At 47.1% G+C, this 19,083-nt stretch overlaps 1 protein-coding gene across 1 annotated transcript in view; it reads right to left on the reverse strand.

Moving 5' to 3' along the window:
- Positions 1–1,685: 1,685 nt before the first annotated feature.
- KDSR (3-ketodihydrosphingosine reductase) overlaps positions 1,686–19,083 on the reverse strand; it is a 40,121-nt gene continuing 22,723 nt past the window's right edge. The window contains exons 7-11 of the mRNA XM_047827607.1: positions 17,595–17,678; positions 13,792–13,875; positions 9,879–9,980; positions 2,703–5,801; positions 1,686–2,467 (exon numbers count right to left, since the gene is read on the reverse strand). Of these exons, the coding sequence (XP_047683563.1) occupies positions 5,682–5,801; positions 9,879–9,980; positions 13,792–13,875; positions 17,595–17,678 (390 nt within the window). The 3' untranslated portion in view covers positions 1,686–2,467; positions 2,703–5,681. The remainder of the gene's footprint in view (positions 2,468–2,702; positions 5,802–9,878; positions 9,981–13,791; positions 13,876–17,594; positions 17,679–19,083) is intronic.

The following is a 19,083-nucleotide window of genomic DNA, read 5'->3' on the forward strand; positions in this document are numbered from 1 at the left end:
TACGTGTCCCCTTCTCGCAGCTCTATAAACTGTGTGCTTTCCGGAATCCGCCGAAATCCCCCGTGTCTTCTGCCCTCGTACGTCTGCTTGTCTCGCTGAAATGTACCCAATCTTCTCGTAACAAATTTTTACTCATTCCTCACGTTTCATCTCCAGAACTTCCTCCCCTGTGAGACCATGCCTCACCTCCCTGGGCAGTCCTACGAGCCCACAAGAGGGTCAGTACTGAGGAGAGAAACTTAAAAGTCAGAAAACAGGGGTTTGGGTCTGGGCTCCGTCACTTAGCAGCTGTAACCTTGGGATAGTTACCTAACCTCTCTCTGCCTGTGCCCCTCCGTGTAACAGGGGGGTATAAATAGTACCACTTGAGGGTTAGTGTATGATTGAAATGAATTAAATGTGAGACGCTCACAACAGTGACTGGCACGGGCTACGTGTTTCAATGTCAATTACGATCTGTGAATCATAGCTATTGTCAGATTCACAGTGTAATTTCTGGCATATGTTTTCCTCTGTAGATTACAAACTATTTGAGGACAAGGACTATATTTTTCCTTTGTGCATTCATTCCCAGCCTACAATAGTCTCTGACATTCAAACATTTGTGGCGTAAAATGCGGAGGCCCCAAGCTGAAGAAAGGCATGGGGGAGTGATTCCTCTTTCTCCAGGAAGACTTGTAGAGCCTTCAGAGGGATGAAGGCACAGGGACGCAAGAAACGAGAAATGTAATCACCACCACGGAGGGACAAACTCTTTATGCGGATGGTATCCCTGGGTGCCTGGATGCCGAGCTCATCAGGGGCACTCAATAAATATGTTCAAAGAGGGGAAATCGGGGGTATGCAACAGGAGTGGAACAAAAGAAGTATTTTTTTTCCTTTTTAAACACCTCCGTGTGAAAATTATAGAAGGGATGTCGTGTGCCATTAATGTACAGACGTTGCTCAAATTTAAAGAAAGCTTAAGCTTGCAAACCAAGATGTCCAAAGAATCTCTTCACAATGTAAACCAAATTTTCCCACCTGAGGACTGAGAAATATTAAGGCATGTTATTTTATATATCAGTCTTCTGTGCCCCTCAGCATCTAAGAGATATTTCATTGTTAATATATGCATGTTTAAAGTATGGGAAATCGGGGGCGCCTGGGTGGCTCAGTCGGTTAAGCGTCTGACTTTGGCTCATGTCATGATCTCGTGGTTCGTGAGTTCGAGCCCCGCATCAGGCTCTGTGCTGACAGCTCAGAGCCTGGAGCCTGCTTCGGATTCTGTGTCTCCCTCTCTCTGCCCCTTCCCCACTCACACACAGTCTCTCTCTCTCTCTCTCTCTCTCTCTCTCAAATATAAATGAACATTTACAAATTTTTAAAAAGAAAGTATGGGAAATCTATTTGTTTTTATATGAAACATAATGACATTAGGAAACTTTACTAAATTCCACATTTCTTATCCTTTTACTCAGGTATCCGCCCCCCCCGCCCCCCGCCATCTGAGTCACACAAACACAGAATGTATTTGAAATGAGGGCTCAGAATACCAAGTACTTACTCTGAAAATATTACTTCCTAGAAAATGATCGAAACCAAGCCTTGCTAATGTTTAGGATGCAAGGTGAGGATAACATCATGAAAGAGATCTGTGTTTTGCTTAATTCACTGTCTCTTAAAAATGCAAATTTCTAGAAAAATAAGTTTTCAAATCTGTAAAGCTTGTTCCCCCTTTATTTTTTTGTTGTGATTCAGAAATACAAGATATGAAAATTAGGTTACAATTCTGCCACAAAAGCTTCCAAAGTAGCAAACACAAGTTCTAATATATATCAAAATAGCCATGTGCATTCTTACACTTTAAAAATGTCTTTAAAGTTGCCCCATCAAGCAAGTGTAAAATATAATAGCTATTAACTCCTCTTCAAAATATCAAATCTGCCATCACTGCAGCGAACTAAGCAAGGTTTAGTCCAGGATATGGAAGGTTATGTTTAGTAGGTACTTTTTCAAACTGAGTTACTAATAAGAACTAAGGACATGAGAAAGATACAAAGCATCATATATCAAAAACTATGAATATTTAGAAGTGTCCTCATGTGAGTAAGACATGTTTAAATTAGAACATGACATAATAAAATTAAATCTGTTGATGATATAATTCAGTAAAAAAAATTTTCATGGTATTGCCTTCTTCTAGAAAGACAAAGACGTACAATTCTTTGAATTGAAGCAACTATTTCCTAAATGTTTTTGTCATCTAAATATTAGAAACGGTCTCTCAATGTTTCACTTCCAAGAATCGACAATATACGGTTTAACAAACAGATTTAAAACTAAACGTATATACGTATTAACGTAAAGAGGCCATTATGGACAGCATTTTTAATTCTCTCTCTCTCAGCTTTGAAAATTAATTATTAAAAAATACAGAAAAGAACAATTACCTTGACTTGGTTTTTTTGTAAAAAAACCCAAAAACCTTTTTTTTTTTTTTTTTTTTTTTAAATGTTTATTTATTTTTGGGACAGAGAGAGACAGAGCATGAACGGGGGAGGGGCAGAGAGAGAGGGAGACACAGAATCGGAAACAGGCTCCAGGCTCCGAGCCATCAGCCCAGAGCCTGACGCGGGGCTCGAACTCACGGACCGCGAGATCGTGACCTGGCCGATGTCGGATGCTTAACCGACTGCGCCACCCAGGCGCCCCCCAAAAACCTTCTTTAAACCTTTTTCAGTAATGAAGGGTCCTTGAATATGTTTTGGTATTTCTATGGATGAATGACATCAGGCATTTTTAAATAAATATACTCGCAAATACGCTGTAACAAAACAGTAAAACCAAAGCCGGCAGAGACAAGATTTAGAACCAACACTCACATAATAAACTGGTGTTGGCTACAAACAGAAAGCCAACATTTCATCAGAATTGTAATTAAACTCTTTCTGCCACAGGTAAGGCATAGACACTTCTGTTGAATCAATGACCCCTTTAAAAAAAAAAAAAAAAAAGCCAATAGCTTCCTGAACAATCTGACTCATGGTTTTTTGTTTTCCTTCCCCTGAGCAAAAACACAAGTCTACGTAAAAAAAAAAAAAAAAAAAAAAAAGAATAAAAATTGAGCCAAAAAAGATAAAAAATAGAATTTGCCTTTGTCCTATTTTCATGTTTCGGATGAAGTCAGATCTTTGCGTGATGCTGCTGAATTTCTATAATCCTTCACCAAACCCTTAGGGCCAGATGTGTTTCAGATTTCTTAATTTGTTAGATTTGGAAAAGGTATATGGGACATACACTGGATATTACGGAACATCTCCACAGAATCCGGGGCAATACCTACAATTAAACCCACTAGTGTCTCTTCAGGAAAAAGGAGTAGTAGATGAAATGGATAAATCAAAACTATAATACATCAGATTTGGCTATCAAATGAATAATGGCACTGAATTTAGAAAGAGGAAAAAAAAAAAACGAACCACCTTAGTTTTCAAAGCTTTCTGGATACAGAGTTTTGGCCCTTTGACATCTCTGACAAAAAAAGCCCATTCCCTGACATTTTGGTCTAAACAAAATCTGCTCTCGTGAGGGAGCTTCCATTGGGCTGGGGATAATAGTTCCCACCATGGAACAGGGGCTCTTAAATTTGTTCAGGTAGCAGATTCCCTGGAGGTAATAACAGTACAGTCTATGAGGATAACTTGAGAAGTGTATATTGAAATAACTGTGGTTAAATAGTGAACTGTATTAAATGAGACACCATCTTGGACTAGATTTTCATATAGACCAGCAGTAGAAAGTGCTGATATTCAAGGAACATTTAGGAGAGAAACAAATACAAGTGAGAAACATCCCGGTATTAACATAAATGTTTTCTGTACCTTAAGGAGACACAGTCATTACTCTCTCTCAGAGGCTGTGAAATACGACCTAACATAGTTTGCAAACAATAAACAAGGGCTGTATGAGACTCAAAGAATCATGGAAGTACTGTGGCGTCAACCCACCCCCACAAACTGCAATGAAGTCACTCCAAGCAACGTATATATTCAATAATAATTTCTTCTATCTTTGTCAGTGTTAAAGTATGCCATTCCCAGATCCTCATTAAAAGAACACTAGGAATTAAAGCCATGAAACATCTTACTTGAAAAAAAAAAAAAAAAAGAAGTCATTTTGAAGTCAAGAGGGCCAAAAACTCAAGAGCAAAAAAGGTTGGCTATAATTTTTAAGTCTTTAATCTTTTGTATGCATAGTATATGCATACTTGTGTATGCAAGGAGGCGGCGGGGGGGGGGGGGGGGGTAGCATTATGAGGAAGGTGACTTGCCTTCAGCAGGGGAGCAAGTACAGTGATGGCGTGAAGCAGGGAACATCGGCCAAACTCATCAGAGGCACTTTATTGTAGAAATCCACTAAACTGAGCAACGGAGCTTGGGATCTAAAAACGGCAGTCACGGGGCCGAGAGGGCTCCAGGGCTATGTGACAGGAGTGATAACTGGGCTTCCTTACCATGGGGCACGAAGAGAAGGTTCTCTGGGTCAGCAGGAGTCACAGAAACGATGGGTGATCATTTTCTTGCCAAGATGAGGATCTGCGAGCTCGGCCCTGTCCTATCTTCCTTTTCTTAATGAGGAAACCGTACGTGGACGCTCATCAGCCTTTCCTAAAAGCTACATGTATGCTACGAGAAGAATGTCACGCTTTTCTGAGTTTTTTCGTGTTTTAATTAATTCAGGAGTTAATTTAAAAAGTCAAGTCAAAAAATTTTCACTGGTCATTTTTTGGTTTTGTTTTTGTTTTTTTACAAAAATAGTATAGCAGTATCAGCAAAACTGGAAAGGAAGGCATGGGAAGAATGGAAAGAGCCCTCTAACGGAATGGGCGGGCTCCACGTCACCATGGCTAGTGAAGAAATTGTAAACTTTTAAGCTTCTAAGATTTTATTTCTCTTCAGAAAAAATTGGGGGAGGCTGCCTTTCCCCGTGAATGAAAAAGGACAAGTGCTCTAAGCATTCGCGTCTATCCAAAGAAGGCAGGAAAGCGTGATTTTTCCTACTGGAGGATCCTTCTCTCCTCCCCTTCCACTGCACTGCCCTCTCTCATCCCCCTGTCGTTTTACGGGATCAAAGAGAGAGAGAAGCCACGCGTTTCCACCAGAAGCACAGTGAGGCAGGGGCTCTCTCGTGCATTCAGGCTCTCCAGCAATGTGTGAAACTCCTCTTGAATCAAATACACCATGTTAAAAAGAAGGGGGGGAAAAAAAAGGCTCCCAAAACCCACAGAATGCCTTTCGTGGAAGGTGAAGAATATCCTCGAGACGTCGTCCTATGTATCATAAGGTACATTTCTGGGCTGAATCTCAGTGGAGGAAGAAAGAGAATAAATAGAAAAATGTAAATGATCACTCCGGAATGATGTTCTTTCCCCTGCTCACAGGCCCTTCGGTCCCATACGATCCTCATGTCTCCACCTCAGACAATCAGGGGCCTCCCGTTCCATATTTGCATAGTATTAATAATATCACCTGGCGCTGAACATCTATCCCCTCGCCTGAGCCAGGTACCTGAAGAGCGCCGGTCCAATCTCACAGATTCAAAAGCAACACATTTAAGTGGCTGTAGGCCACAATCTGGGTCCCTTTAAGCAGCAGGCTGTTCAGATTATTTAGAAACAGTCTTTTCTCCCGGGGTAAGAATTAGGCAGTTTTGTCTGCAACTTCAGATTTCGCTCTCTGCATCATGCAGCGACGGACTATGCTGTCGAAACTTCCCAGGTAAAACAGAGCAATGGTGCGGAACAGGCCCATGGTAACCACCTGCAAGACAGAGACAGACCCCTGAGCTCGTCCGACAGCACAAAACAACAGCTCTCTTCAAGGGTTTGTTTTTAAGGTTTGTTTATTTTGAGAGAGAAAGGGAGAGAGATGGAACATGAGTGTAAGAAGGGCAGAGAGAGAGGGAGAGAGAGAATCCCAAGCATGCAGGGCCCAATGTGGGGCTTGAACTCACGAACCGGGAGATTGTGACCTGAGCCGAAGTCCGATGCTTAACCAACTGAGCCACCCAGGTGCCCCTGATAAACGGTTTCTAAGACACGTCTTCCCATCTGCTCCAAGGATAGGCATGGCGAAAATCCCGGAAGTGTCAGGAGAACACAGAGGACAGGAGCTGTCCGCTCTGCACCCCTGGACGGCACGTGTCCGTCAGAGGTGTCACAGCGAAGTATTTGTCCAATTAATAAACTCACATTATATAAAGAACAAAAACAGGTATTCCCACTAGTCCTAGGGTTCTACCAGCTAGGGAAGAGCCACTCCAGCATCCCAAATATCCAAACTACCATTAAGGCTTTGTGGTGCAAGACTTACGTTCTGATCGCAAAAGTCAGACCGTATGCTCAGCGCTAACACTGTGGGCAGAAAGACACCGTGCTTGCCCTCCACGAGCTTATTAGATAATTGGAAAGACAACCAGCTGGAGGAGGTAATTACTGCGTCCAGTTGAGACAGCGGATGTCCATTAACTGTCACTCTTTCTGCCACTGCGCTCTCCCTAGGAATTTTTTAAATTCCTAGAAACACAAGGAGAAGCATTTTCAAATACACCCGTTCTCAAAAACCTTGCCTCCCACGTGCCCTTTTCCAGAAAAGTATTAGAAGAGTTAAAAAGGCACATTAAGGGGTCAACAAAGGAAAACAATGTCATGTGACCCAGGAGGCGGGGGACCCGGCCCAGATGAGAGGCAGAGGGGACCCCCGGACTTGCAGCAGTCAGTCCTGACGGGTGGCTCGGAGGCTCCAGGAAGGATTCCTTCCAGAAGGGGAAATTGACAGAGTGCCTGATATGTCAGAGAGGAAATGAAGACGGTCATTGTTAATCATACACAGAAAAAGGCCAATAACGGTTCCGGGGAAAACAAAAGGTTGCACAAGAAAGGAAAATTGATAATGTGTAATACAGAGTTCGGCTGCGAATAGCATTTAAATAGCCAAAATAATGATGACCTCAAATACAGATCTGACCCAAATCGCAACAGAAGTAAAAAGGGGGGGTGCGAATGGAGGGGAGGTGGCTGTAAGCGGAAGGAGGAGGGCGTGAAGATGAGCTAACTCCTCATCTGTCTGGGTAGAAATCAGCGGAGGGGGCCACGGCAGTCTAGACTCTGGATGCACCCTCGATGGAGATGTGGAGGCGAATCTCAGGAGGCCCCGCCCACAGGACAGCGCGGCCGCGCAGGGGGGGTGGGGGGGAGGGGGGCATGTGGCACAGGGGCCGCTGTTGCTCCGAGGGAGCCCTGAGAACACTGGTTCTCTGAAGGGCGTGTCAGGACAACGCTGAAAAAACTAAGAACCAAAGGGAGGCTGGAAAAAGGCAAAGCGACAGGGCCAGCAATGAGGTCAGTGGTTGCCCAGGGTTCAGGAGGAGGGAGGGAGGGACGAGCAGGCGAAGCACAGGAGAATGTTCGGGTTGGAGAACTATCCCACGTGACAGTCCAACGATGGTCACGTGGCGGCTATACACCTGTCAAAACAGGTGTGACCCCAAGACTGAACCCTAATGCAAACCAATGACGTCTGCAGACTGACTCATCAACGGGGACAACAGACCGTGCTAATTGATGCAAGATGCTAAGAATGGGGAGCCAGGTGGGGACAGGAAGAGAGCTCCCTAATTTCAACTCAAGTTTTTTTGAAATGTTTTATTTATTCTGGGGCGAGTGAGCATGAGCGGGGGAGGGGCAGACAGAGAGCGGGGCAGAGGATCCGAAGTGGGCTCTGCCCTGACCTCAGGGAGCCGGCCGTGGGGCTCGGGGAACCCTGGGGTGGTGACCTGGGCGGAGGTCCACCCACGCAACTCAGCCCAACCAACTGAGCCACCCAGGGGCCCCTCAACTCAAGTTTTCTGTCAACATAAAACTGTCCTAAAAAATAAAGTGTATTACTTGAAAAGAAAAAACACCTAACGGAAAGAAAAACACATCAAGAAAAAGCAACTGTAACACCGCATGCCAAAACACCAAAATACTGAAGTCCAAGGAATTTTACTGTTGGGAGTTTTCTGCAAAAAAGCAACATATAAGGTGAGACTTGCAGTTGGTGGGTTGGTTGGAACAGTTGGTCAGAAAAAGGAAGCGTGGGGATAGAGGGGCAGAGACAAAGTCTTGGAAAGAGGGGGAAGAAAGGCAGAGGGCGAGCGGGGTCAAAGGTCAGAGGGTTACCCCACGTGACATCACGGAAGCTGTTTACCTCAGTGGTACTGGGGAGCCACTGAGGGTTGCCATGCCAGGTGGGTCTGCAGTTCAGAAAAACCGGCGTGGAACAGTGATGGCACTCTGGTGCACCGGGCCTGGGACGGGTGCCATGAGGCCCCCGGGATGGGGGGGCCGCGTCCTGTGTCACCGGAGGGGCCGTCACCTGCCCCAGCTGGTTACTGCCAGGTGCCGTGAGGCCTTCTGATTTCCCAAGAGAAGTCCGAAATCTGGACTTTGTGTGGAAAATCTAATTAAAAAATTTTTATCTCAACAAGCACACTCGTACCAGATGAACCAAACATTTTATAGGCCCTCGGGGCCCCAGTGACGACCTCTGGCTCGCAGAGCGTGAGACCCAGGCAGGGGGCCGACCGCGGCGTCCCAGGCCCGTACTGCGAGAGCAGAGGCCGCTGGGGAAAGGAGCGGACCAGGGACTGGAGGGAGGGAGGGATGGACCTGACCCCTCACGCGCGGGGCAGAAGGAGGGGGGCCAGGGACGCCACCCGCTGCCTCGTCGGGCTCCCGAGTGAACACGAACACTGATCCTGATCACAGCGCCAATACGGAATCGGGGCCGGGACGCTGGGAAACAGGGCTCTACTGTGGGCAGTGCGGTCACAGCCCGGGGAAACAAAGAAGCGTATTTGGCACCGGAGTGGAGGAAGCAGCTCCGCGCTCAAGTTTTAGGTTTGGCGTCACGGAAGCAGAAGGGACAAGGTGACCACACAGCACGTGAGGAACGCAGGCGGCGGCTCCAGCCAGCCTCCGAAGCTCCTAGCATGTGCCAGGCGCGGGCCGAGAGGGGCGTCATGTAGTACAGCCTCCATCTCTAAGAGGAAGTCACAGAGTCGTGGAAGAGAAGAGTGAGGGAAACCCACACCCGAGTCATTTGGGTTTTCAGTCTAGACACAGTCGGCGGCACGTAACTTCGTACCTGGTTATAAACTATACAAACTACCCATCGGCGTAGACAGGCCCCTTCGCGGGCAGCCTTCTCTCCGTCTACACTCCACCATCCGCCATCGGGTCTGTGCAGAGCCAGCCCTCTGTTAGGACACTTGTTATATGACATGGCACGGGTAGCACTTTTTTGTCTGTCTCTCCCCCTAGCCCGTAAGCCCCTGGGGCTGGAGACATTGCTCCCTCCTAATTCTGCACGCAGCACATCCACAAGCGGTTAACTTCCGTGTGGCCTGGATGGACCACAATTTGTGGAAGAGTAGGCTCTGCATTGAATCCTTGACTCGTTACCTCCCTAGGCTTAGTTGCCCGTGACCTGACTCGCCTAGGAAAGGTGTTCTGTTCCGATACCCAGTACCTTCCATCACTCTACCGCAAACACTCGGATCGGTGGTTCTCAGACGAGAACCCGGACAAACACCCCGAGGGCAGAAGCGGCCTTCCCTCTCTGTGTCCACAGTGCCCAGAACACAGAAGACCTCTCCCCTGTCGGAACCCCTCCGGTGGTGTCTTTAACCTACGTCCAAGTTTCGTGTCCCTGACACAGGGAGGGAGACAATGGATACTGCCCCATCCTCAGATGAAGGCACTGAGTCTTCCTTTAGCCTTTTCTCATTGGGGTTCAATGAAAGGCACTGTCTGTCTGTCCGTCCATCTGTCCGTTGACGTAGGCATAGCTCACCTGCTGGAGCCCTTCAGTAATAGAAGTCACAGGAGCCATTCCACAGGTCAGGGATGAGAGCATGTACCCATCTGAGCCAATGGAACTGTTAAAATTTCCTTGCTAAAAGAAAAGGAGAAGAGGCAATGGTAGTAACCAGGAAGGGAAACAGCACATCAGAAACAACGAAGCGGGCCACTCTAGGTGGCATACCAGGGTGACAGAGCCTACGTCAGAGCTCACAGATGAACGTGGCCTTGGCAGATGGGCTGGAACAGGGACACAGGTGGTTCCCAAAATGTACGTCCGTGGACGCTGGGGCTCCTGAGACCCTTTCAGGGGATCCAGGAGGACAAAATGATGGTCATAACAATACGAAGACCTTAATCGCCTGGTCGCCGAGTGACATCTGCACCGATGGGCGAAACCGCTAGCTCATTAGCACAAACCACAGTAGCGGCACCTCCCCACTGCCACACGCACTTGCAGTAATAAATGTACAGAAATTTAAAAAGTCTTTAAAGAGGCGCCTGGGTGGCTCAGTGGGTTGAGCGTCTGACTTCGGCCCGGGTCATGATCTCATGGCTCGTGAGTTCAAGCCTCCGTTCAAACTCCTTGCTGTCAGCGAAGAGCCTGCCTCGAATCCTCTGTCCCCCTTTCTTCTGCCCCTCCCCCCCACTCTCTCTCTCTTTCAAAAATAAACAAACATTAAAAAAAAATCTTAAAATAATTTTTAAATGTCAGTTTTGCTTTAAAATGCCCTTGATAGGGGTGCCTGGGTAGCTCAGTGGGTTGAGTGTCCGACTCTTGACTTTGGCTCAGGTCATGGTCTCACGATTTGTGAGTATGAGCCCCACACAAGGCCCTGCACTGACAGTGTGGAGCCTGCTTGGGCTTCTCTCTCTGCCTCTCTCTCTCTGCCCCTCCCCTGCTCGCTCGCTCTTTCTCAAAATATATAAACTTAGAAAAATTTAAAAATAAAATAAAATGCCTTTGATAAAGCAATAAAATTGCTCATTTTAAAAAAAAATTTTTTTTTAACACTTATTTATTTTTGAGACAGAGAGAGCCAGAGCATGAACGGGGGAGGGGCAGAGAGAGAGGGAGACACAGAATCTGAAACGGGCTCCAGGCTCTGAGCTGTCAGCACAGAGCCCGATGCGGGGCTCGAACTCATGGACCGCGAGATCATGACCTGAGCCGAAGTCGGACGCTCAACCGACTGAGCCACCCAGGCGCCCCTAAAATTACCATTTTATTAAATCTCAACCCTTAAGGGCAAGTCTTAAGAGCCTACGTCACAAAAAGAGAGGGCACACCCAGCGCCTTCTGCTGTGTTCCGTACCCAGGGGGGATGGCTGCCCAGCAGAAAGGCCCTCCTCTGACCGTTTAAGTCATGAAAATTAATCTGTGGTTATTCAGACTTGGGTATTTGGAAGACATTTTGTGGAACACGAATGACAGGAGCCTATGACTTCAAGGAAAGTTGGCAGCTTTTATGGTCAATGTTAACATCTGAGCTTTCAAGGAAAAATTACGATTTGTGAAAACCTGTCCACCATTGTGAGACTGTCAGCTGCCCAATATGTAAAGACTTTTATGATAAGACCAGCGGTGACACGAATGGATGAAGTTTGGTGGGTTTTTTGTTTTTTTTTTTTTTTTGGTAACTCAATGAACCCATATTTTCCACATGACGGATGCCTAACATTACAAAATCATGAATGGGTACAAAAATGCAAAGTGCAAAGACCAACGGGTTTTAATGTAACAGAGAACAAAAAGTTCATTAATGTGGTTTCCAATTCCACACTGTAATTAACCTTTAAGAAACTACTATTCATCCGGTTTGGGTTTAATATCAAAGAAGAATGTCTGCAATTCTCTGAAAAGCCTATTTAATATTCCTCCCTTTCCTAACTACGTATCTGTATAAGGGCAGATTTTTTTTTTATATCCTTCACTCCAAACAACATTTTAGGGCAGGCGGGATGCGGAGGCGGTGATAAGAGTCCAGCTGTCTTCTCGTCACAGAAACATTAAAGACGTCGGTGAGACGTAAAACAATGGCGCTTTTCTCGCTGAAGTTGTGTTTTGGAGAACTATTATTGTAGAAAAATTGCATTAAGATGTAATGGGTTAAATTGTGGTTATTTTAAGCGGATTAATAAATACTTCTTAGATTATGCATTTGCAGTTTCTAATAACGGCAAGCATTGATAAATATAAACCTGTCAAGAAATCACTGGGATGGTCAACAGGTTCCTGTGGAAAGTGGCCAAAAAATGAAGTTTCGAGACCACCTGACTCAAGGAGCCCTGCCAACATACAAAGAGCTATTTCAGATCGTTCAAGGCACGGGGTGTGTCCGCTTTGATCTGAGGGGAGCAGGAAAAGCTAAGTCCGCTCCATCCACTCCTGCCATCTTTCTGTGCCCTTTTTTTTTTTTTAATGTTTATTTCTGAGAGAGAAAGTGCAAGTGGGGGAGGGGCAGAGAGAGAAGGGGACGGAGGGTCTGAAGCGAGCTCTGCACGGACAGCAGTGAGCCCCACGTGGGGCTTCAACTCACGGACTGTGAGACCCCGACCTGAGCCAAAGTCGGACGCTTGGCCAACTGGGCCACCCAGGCGCCCCCCTCCTGTGCCTTTGAGCACAGGGCACGGGTGTCCCAACTGGCTGTATCTTAATGGAGTTCGATACTTCTCGTAGCCTGCTCAGCCGGTGCTCGTGCAACAGTGCATGCGGCCCTTCAGGGAGGCTGAGCAGCCCGCTGACACCTCACTGCACGGGTCCTCAAATCTCCCACGTGCGGCGTAGGCCTGAAGTTTACAGACATCCCCCGTTGGTGTGTGTTCTTCTGCACGCGGGCTGACAGGATGTTGTCAAAAGCGTGTGGCAGTCGGGGCGCCTGGGTGGCTCGGGTGGTTAAGCGTCCGACACTCGGTTTTGGCTCAGGTCGTGATCTCACAGTTCCGGAGTTCAAGCCCCGCAGCGGGCTCTGTGCTGACAGAGAGGAGCCTGCTTAGGATTCTCGCCCTCCCTTTCTCTCTCTGCCCCTCCCCTGCTCTCGCTCTCTCGTTCAAAACAAATAAACACCTGAAAAAGAAAAAAGTCTGTGGCACATACGTTGTTTTAGAAGATGGCAGGCTCCAGGGGCGCCTGGGTGGCGCAGTCGGTTAAGCGTCCGACTTCAGCCAGGTCGCGATCTCGCGGTCCGGGAGTTCGAGCCCCGCGTCGGGCTCTGGGCTGATGGCTCAGAGCCTGGAGCCTGTTTCCGATTCTGTGTCTCCCTCTCTCTCTGCCCCTCCCCTATTCATGCTCTGTCTCTCTCTGTCCCCCAAAAAATAAATAAAAAACGTTGAAAAAAAAAAATTTAGAAGATGGCAGACTCCAAATAGACTCAGTAGCCTGGAGGCACATTATCTGGGTGGACAGGATGGTGGCCTGGTGGGGCTGGACACACTTCCTTATTAGTGAACATTTGGGGAAAATGGCACTGGGAAGCAGGAAGGTGGAAGAAAAAGTCCTTCATCAAGGAGTCAGGCAGTTAATAAAGTACCTAACATCGCCTACAACTTCGAGTGCTGTGGGCAAGCAGCAAAAGGCAGCAGGGCCAGACATGGAACGTGGTCCCCACTACTGACACACGGCTCGAAGGTCTCACGTTCTTTTTAAAGAACCAAAGTTCCCAGACATCCTTACTCATCAATCTGTTCCTCAGGTTAAGATATGTACTTAGTTTCCAGAAGCCTACTACTTTACATGGAATCAATAAAGCATCTAAGGGAGAAGAGTGGCGTCAACATGAGACATGAATGTGACCCAGAAGTAACAATGACTTATGCTTTAAAATAAGCCCTGGGACAAACATCGTATCTCTTTTCAGAAATCCAGCATCACAACTATTAATGAAGAAAACAAGGACTGTACTTACTATGGCATCCTTAACAATTTGTTTGGCCACTTGCTCTGGTTTGCAAACAGATACGGTCTCTGAAATCAGACGAGTCTCCAGAGGCTGAAGGTGGGGAAAAAAATGGATGCATCAGTACCATTACTGCCCATTAAATTAAAGAACAAAGAGTTCTTTTTTTTTTTTTTTTTACATTTATTTATTTTTGAGAGACAGAGAGAGACAGAGCACAAGTGGGGATGGGGCAGAGAGAGAAGGAGACACAGAACCGGAAGCAGGCTCCAGGCTCCGAGCTGTCAGCACAGAGCCTGACGTGGGGCTCAAACTCACGGACCGCGAGATCGTGACCTGAGCCGAAGTCGGACGCTCGACCGACTGAGCCACCCAGGTGCCCCAAGAACAAATAATTCTTACAACCCTCCTTCCCCTTCTTTGTAAATAATTCCAGTTTTCCACCTTTGAGCAGATTCCTTTTAGAATCCAGTCCATCTGGATTCTAAATCGGTTTCTACCTGGTTACTGTATAAAATTTAGTGCAGTAGCTGAAGCAAGATCACGAGGCCCTTGCCACTCTCCGCTGGACACGTGTGGTCTCGGCTCCAGTGGGGACCACCAGAGCTGGAATAAGAAAACGCCATTGGGACCATCCCGGTAGACTCCTCACTGCTGGCCAGACACCTGACCAACAGTGTTTATGCAGAGCCTTGACCGTGTGTCCTGAGCAAGATGACCAGCGTCTCCGTTCTGACCATACTCCCAGGCTAGCAAAAGACTGACACGCGGACAGAGCTGAGGCCATGGGTCGAGACAGCCCCAGCCCAGTCCCTGTTCAACCATGCCGCTGCTTCTTAAAGGACCTGCGGAGGAGGCAGGAAGGAGGAAACTGGGACAGAAAACACCGAGGGGCCCCTGGCACGGGCTGTGCGCTCATTACCAGGCTGGGGCATCAGCACCCCAAATCAAAGGTGGTTAAAGGTCCACCTCAGTTGTCTCCTTTCCTGAATTAAAAAAAAAAATTTTTTTTAACGTTTATTTATTTTTGAGAGAGAGAGACAGAGCATGAACGGGGGAGGGTCAGAGAGAGAGGGAGACACAGAATCTGAAACAGGCTCCAGGCTCTGAGCGGTCAGCACAGAGCCCGACGTGGGGCTTGAACTCACGGACCACAAGATTGCGACCCGAGCCGAAGTCGGATGCTTAACCGACTGAGCTACCCAGGCGCCCCTCCTTTCCTGAATTCTTAACTGGAAGTCCTTTCTCTTTTCATCTTTGCATGTTGCTGCCTTAATATATATTATGGCTACTTGTATATTTGTATTTTACCTCCTAAGTTCTTTGTGGGAAAGGGCTCCCCCCCCCACACACTTTTTTTTATCTTCTTTAAGGTGACATAAACACGTGCTCAGAAATTCTTTAAAAGGGAGTTTCAGTTTGAAGTTTTAAAACTTAAAGCCTTAAACTGCATGAAACTATACATTTTTTTTTTACCACGTAGGATTGAGAAAATTAAAGTAAAGAACAGAATGTATTTTCTTAAATTGGAAAAGCATAGCACTTCATAAAAGTCAAGTACTTCTTGATGAACCTGAATTAAGAGAAGGGTTCTTCTGAAAGTGCCTTGCTCCTTCTTCCAGACCACCAGGCCACACACACAGTAGACTGAAAAGCACTATGGCGCCCCCTGCAGGGCTCACACATCGACATAGAATTGCATTTATCCAAAGTTGGCTCAACACTACACCAGAGGGAAAAAAACCAACTTAACATCAAAATCAGATCTTCCCAGGGAAATCACCACTTTTTGTCAGCTTTGGCTTCAAACAGAAAAGACTGCTTACCAAATGTTACAAATCCGCTTAGCGGGCCCCTGCTCATTCTAAGACAGGGCGTTTGGCTTACATTTACTTCTTTGAAATAGTTGTAATTTTAAGAGGCAGAATCAAAAAGAAGTGAATAGGGAAAAAAATGTTCTAAATCATACACATCTTTTCGCAAATACACAGTCTATGGAGCATAAGTGCCAATTTTTATGCTGCAGAAACTCGCACTTACTAAAGCATTACTACGAAGGAAAAGAAAACCAATCAACGCCCATTCAAGGTAGTTAAGTTCTGGTCGATTCCTTTCTTCTCCACTTGATTCATGTGCTTGGAGGAAGCCTACAATGCATCAAGGCAAGGAAGAAAGAAGTTCCTTTGAACAACGTGCAAAGCTTGCATTCAACTCAGTCTGTCATTGTGTGTGATGTAAATGTCCAGTGCTGATAAGCATCATAGAGAAAAGCAAAGCCAGAGGAAAGGATGGTGAGTGTTCCAAGGGACTGACATTTGAGAGACAGAGGGTCAGGGAAGTCCTCTCAGGGTGATGTCTGTACAGAGATAGAAAGAAACAAGGGATGAAGCCATTTGAACATCCAGAGAGAGAGGGGAGCAAGAGTAAACAAAGCCCACAGGTGAGGACAGCCTGGGCAAGCTCAAAGAACAGATGGGGGGCTCTGGTAGGGCTGAGGGCAACAGGAGACACCACTGTGGAGAGGTGGCCAAGGTCCACATAGTGCAAAACCCAATGAGCTGCAACACCTTTGGATTCGGGGCACCCGGGTGGCTCAGTCGGTTAAGCTGCTGACTTTGGCTCAGGTCACGATCTCACATTGGGCTCTGTACTGACAGCTCAGAGCTTGGAGCCTGCTTCGGATTCTGTATCTCCCTCTCTCTCTCTGCCCTTCCCCCACTCGTGTTCTCTGTCTCTCAAAAATGAATAAATGTTAAAAAAATGTTTTTTAAAAGAAAAGACCTTTGGATTCTACTCTAGGCATAATGGGAGCCACTGGGGCCATACTAACACATGACAAGACCAACATGTGCATTTTAATACTAACTTTAAAGGAGTCAAAATTAAAAATTCAGTTTTATGATGGCGGGGGGGGGGTCCCCACTAGCCGCATTCAAGTGTTCAACAGCCACAATGTGACTACCAGATTGGAGAAGGCAGACACAGAACATTTCCATTCTAGAGCATTCTATTAAACCGTGCTGTTTAAGAAGGGTTTTTCTGGTTTTGTTTTTGGCTTTTTTTTTTTTTTTCTTCCTTGCAGAAGAGGTGTTTGAACAGGGGAATGACAAGACCTGACTTACAGTTTAAAAGGATCACGGGTCACTATATGAAGAACAGACAGGGGGTCAGAAGAGGGGCAGAAGCAGGCACACCAGTTTGAAGATTATGAAGAGCACCTCGGGCAAAAATACCAGCAGCTACCATTACGAGGATGGTCCTGACAGTTGCGGTCCGAAAAAAAATGGGCCAATTCAGGACCAGTTCTGAGGGTAGAGCCAGGAGGAAGTGCGCGGGTCAAGACGTGTGGTGTGGGAGGAAGAACCAAGGCTGGCTTCTCGGTTACCAAGGAGATGAAAAGCAATGAGGGGGCAATGAGAGGGAATCAAACATTCTGTTTTTGGAACGCTAAGCCTGAGGTGCCCCGGCAACCAGGTGTTTAAGTCCAGAGGAGAGGATATTATTTCTAAAGAGTATCCTCTCATTTGCTAAAAATGCAGGCTGTATTCGTGAAGATAATACCTTGTTAATTAAGTAAGCCTTTGAAGATTATTAGCAAAACTCATGGCCTTGGAAAATACGGGCTGTGTTCTCTAAGACTCCACATGAGAGTTCTGGGAAGTTCAGAGGCCTCTACCTTGCACATCAATTGTAAAGAACACAATTTTCTCAATGATGAAAAGGACTCCAGGCTGAGGGGTGGAAAGTCAGAAAATTGAAAAAGGAAGATTTACAACATTAAAGGCTCGAAACAGACACAGAGGAATACTTACCTTTGTTTTGTTTTCTTCCGCAAACCCAGGGGTATCTGTGTCGGGCGGGTAGGCCACTGTGACGTAGACGTTATATGGCTTCACCTGCATTTCGGAAACAACATGTGCCCCTTCAGTAAACAAGGTCCAATTCCACATCGACCCTTAGCCACCTGCACCGGCCACCAGGCAAACGTCGTGAATCCTGCCTGATTTTCCCAAGGCAGAATGTGGCTCTGGGTGGAGAACCAGCACCGACTGGGTCAGGAAAACTCCTCTCCATGAAGATCATTTGGAAATAAAGGCACAGGGTTCACCCCAACAACCTCTACTCCCGAAAACAGCTGGCAGAGATTCACCTCCTTCTGAGTGTTGCCCACCCCACCGAGCAGGCAAGGCCCTAGGAGCCGTCCAGGAGGAAGGTGGACAGCTAAAGGGAGGTCTCCTTTCCCACCTTCCCGCCTGCCCCCCCCTACCCCCCAGACACCACTCAGCACTGTGTGCAGGACCTGGGACCGGTCTCTGTGACTGCAAACCTGGCTTCCTTCACAGCCGCTTCTGAAGCTCTTGTTGATTTCGTCTACAGAATACGTTAAGATCAGTCAAAACCCTTTTCCTATGCTCTTCAGAGCCAGGCCTCCAACTACACGGATCCCCTGAGAAGTCTGCCTGGTCAGGAACTTTCTAAGCCACCAGCCCCTGCCCAACAGGGAGTCAGGAGTCACTTGTACCCTCCCCCACAGAAGAAACCAACAGCCAGGTCAGACCAGCCAAGCAACTCCAGGAAAGACAACCTCACCCTTATTTATATGCAGAAACCCCTTCCCAGCTTCAAACAGGTTCCGAGGCTTCGCTGCCTCACTACAAGGCCTCCACGCCTCCACTCAGAAATACACCCCCAGCAATTCCAGAAGATTCTCCCGAGAGCGAGTCAGCCAGGACATACCCTTCCCAAAGATCCTGCACTTCAGTGGCCCTGCTCCACACTCTCATCTGGCCCTGATTCTTAGTGGCTCTAAGGGTGATAGTTCACACCATCCAAATTTCTGTCCCCCAATTTTTATTTGCTCTTGGCTCGCTGCTTAGCCCCAGGACGCTACCTCGGGAAGTTAAAAGCAGACAGACAGCTGGGGGTACGTAGGCCACTGTGCATCTCAAGGAGGTTGAAAAGTGCCAATAGCGTGTCCTCAGGCAACAGCCCCTGAGAGCACCCCAGGGTCCCGTCTGTTCACACAGCCCTTATTCTCCCTGGGTCCCTCTGCCGGGCACAGTTCTGAAGCCTGTGGGAGGAGCTGTCGGGGTCGGGAGAAGCATTAGATCCTGGCCAGCCATGCTGAACAGCACAATAGCAAAGGGTGATGTCTTTGTTGGTTCGTTGCCACTGCACTCAGGGCGTGAGACAGCCCGTTCACTCGGCCTCCACGGGGCATGCAGCTTCAAGGCCCAGCCGTGCTCAGAAATAGCTCTGGATTCGGGCCAGCCAGTGAGGTTGATGAGCAAGCAATTTCTC

This window comes from Prionailurus viverrinus, chromosome D3 (assembly GCF_022837055.1).
Source record: "Prionailurus viverrinus isolate Anna chromosome D3, UM_Priviv_1.0, whole genome shotgun sequence".
NCBI lineage: Eukaryota > Metazoa > Chordata > Mammalia > Carnivora > Felidae > Prionailurus > Prionailurus viverrinus.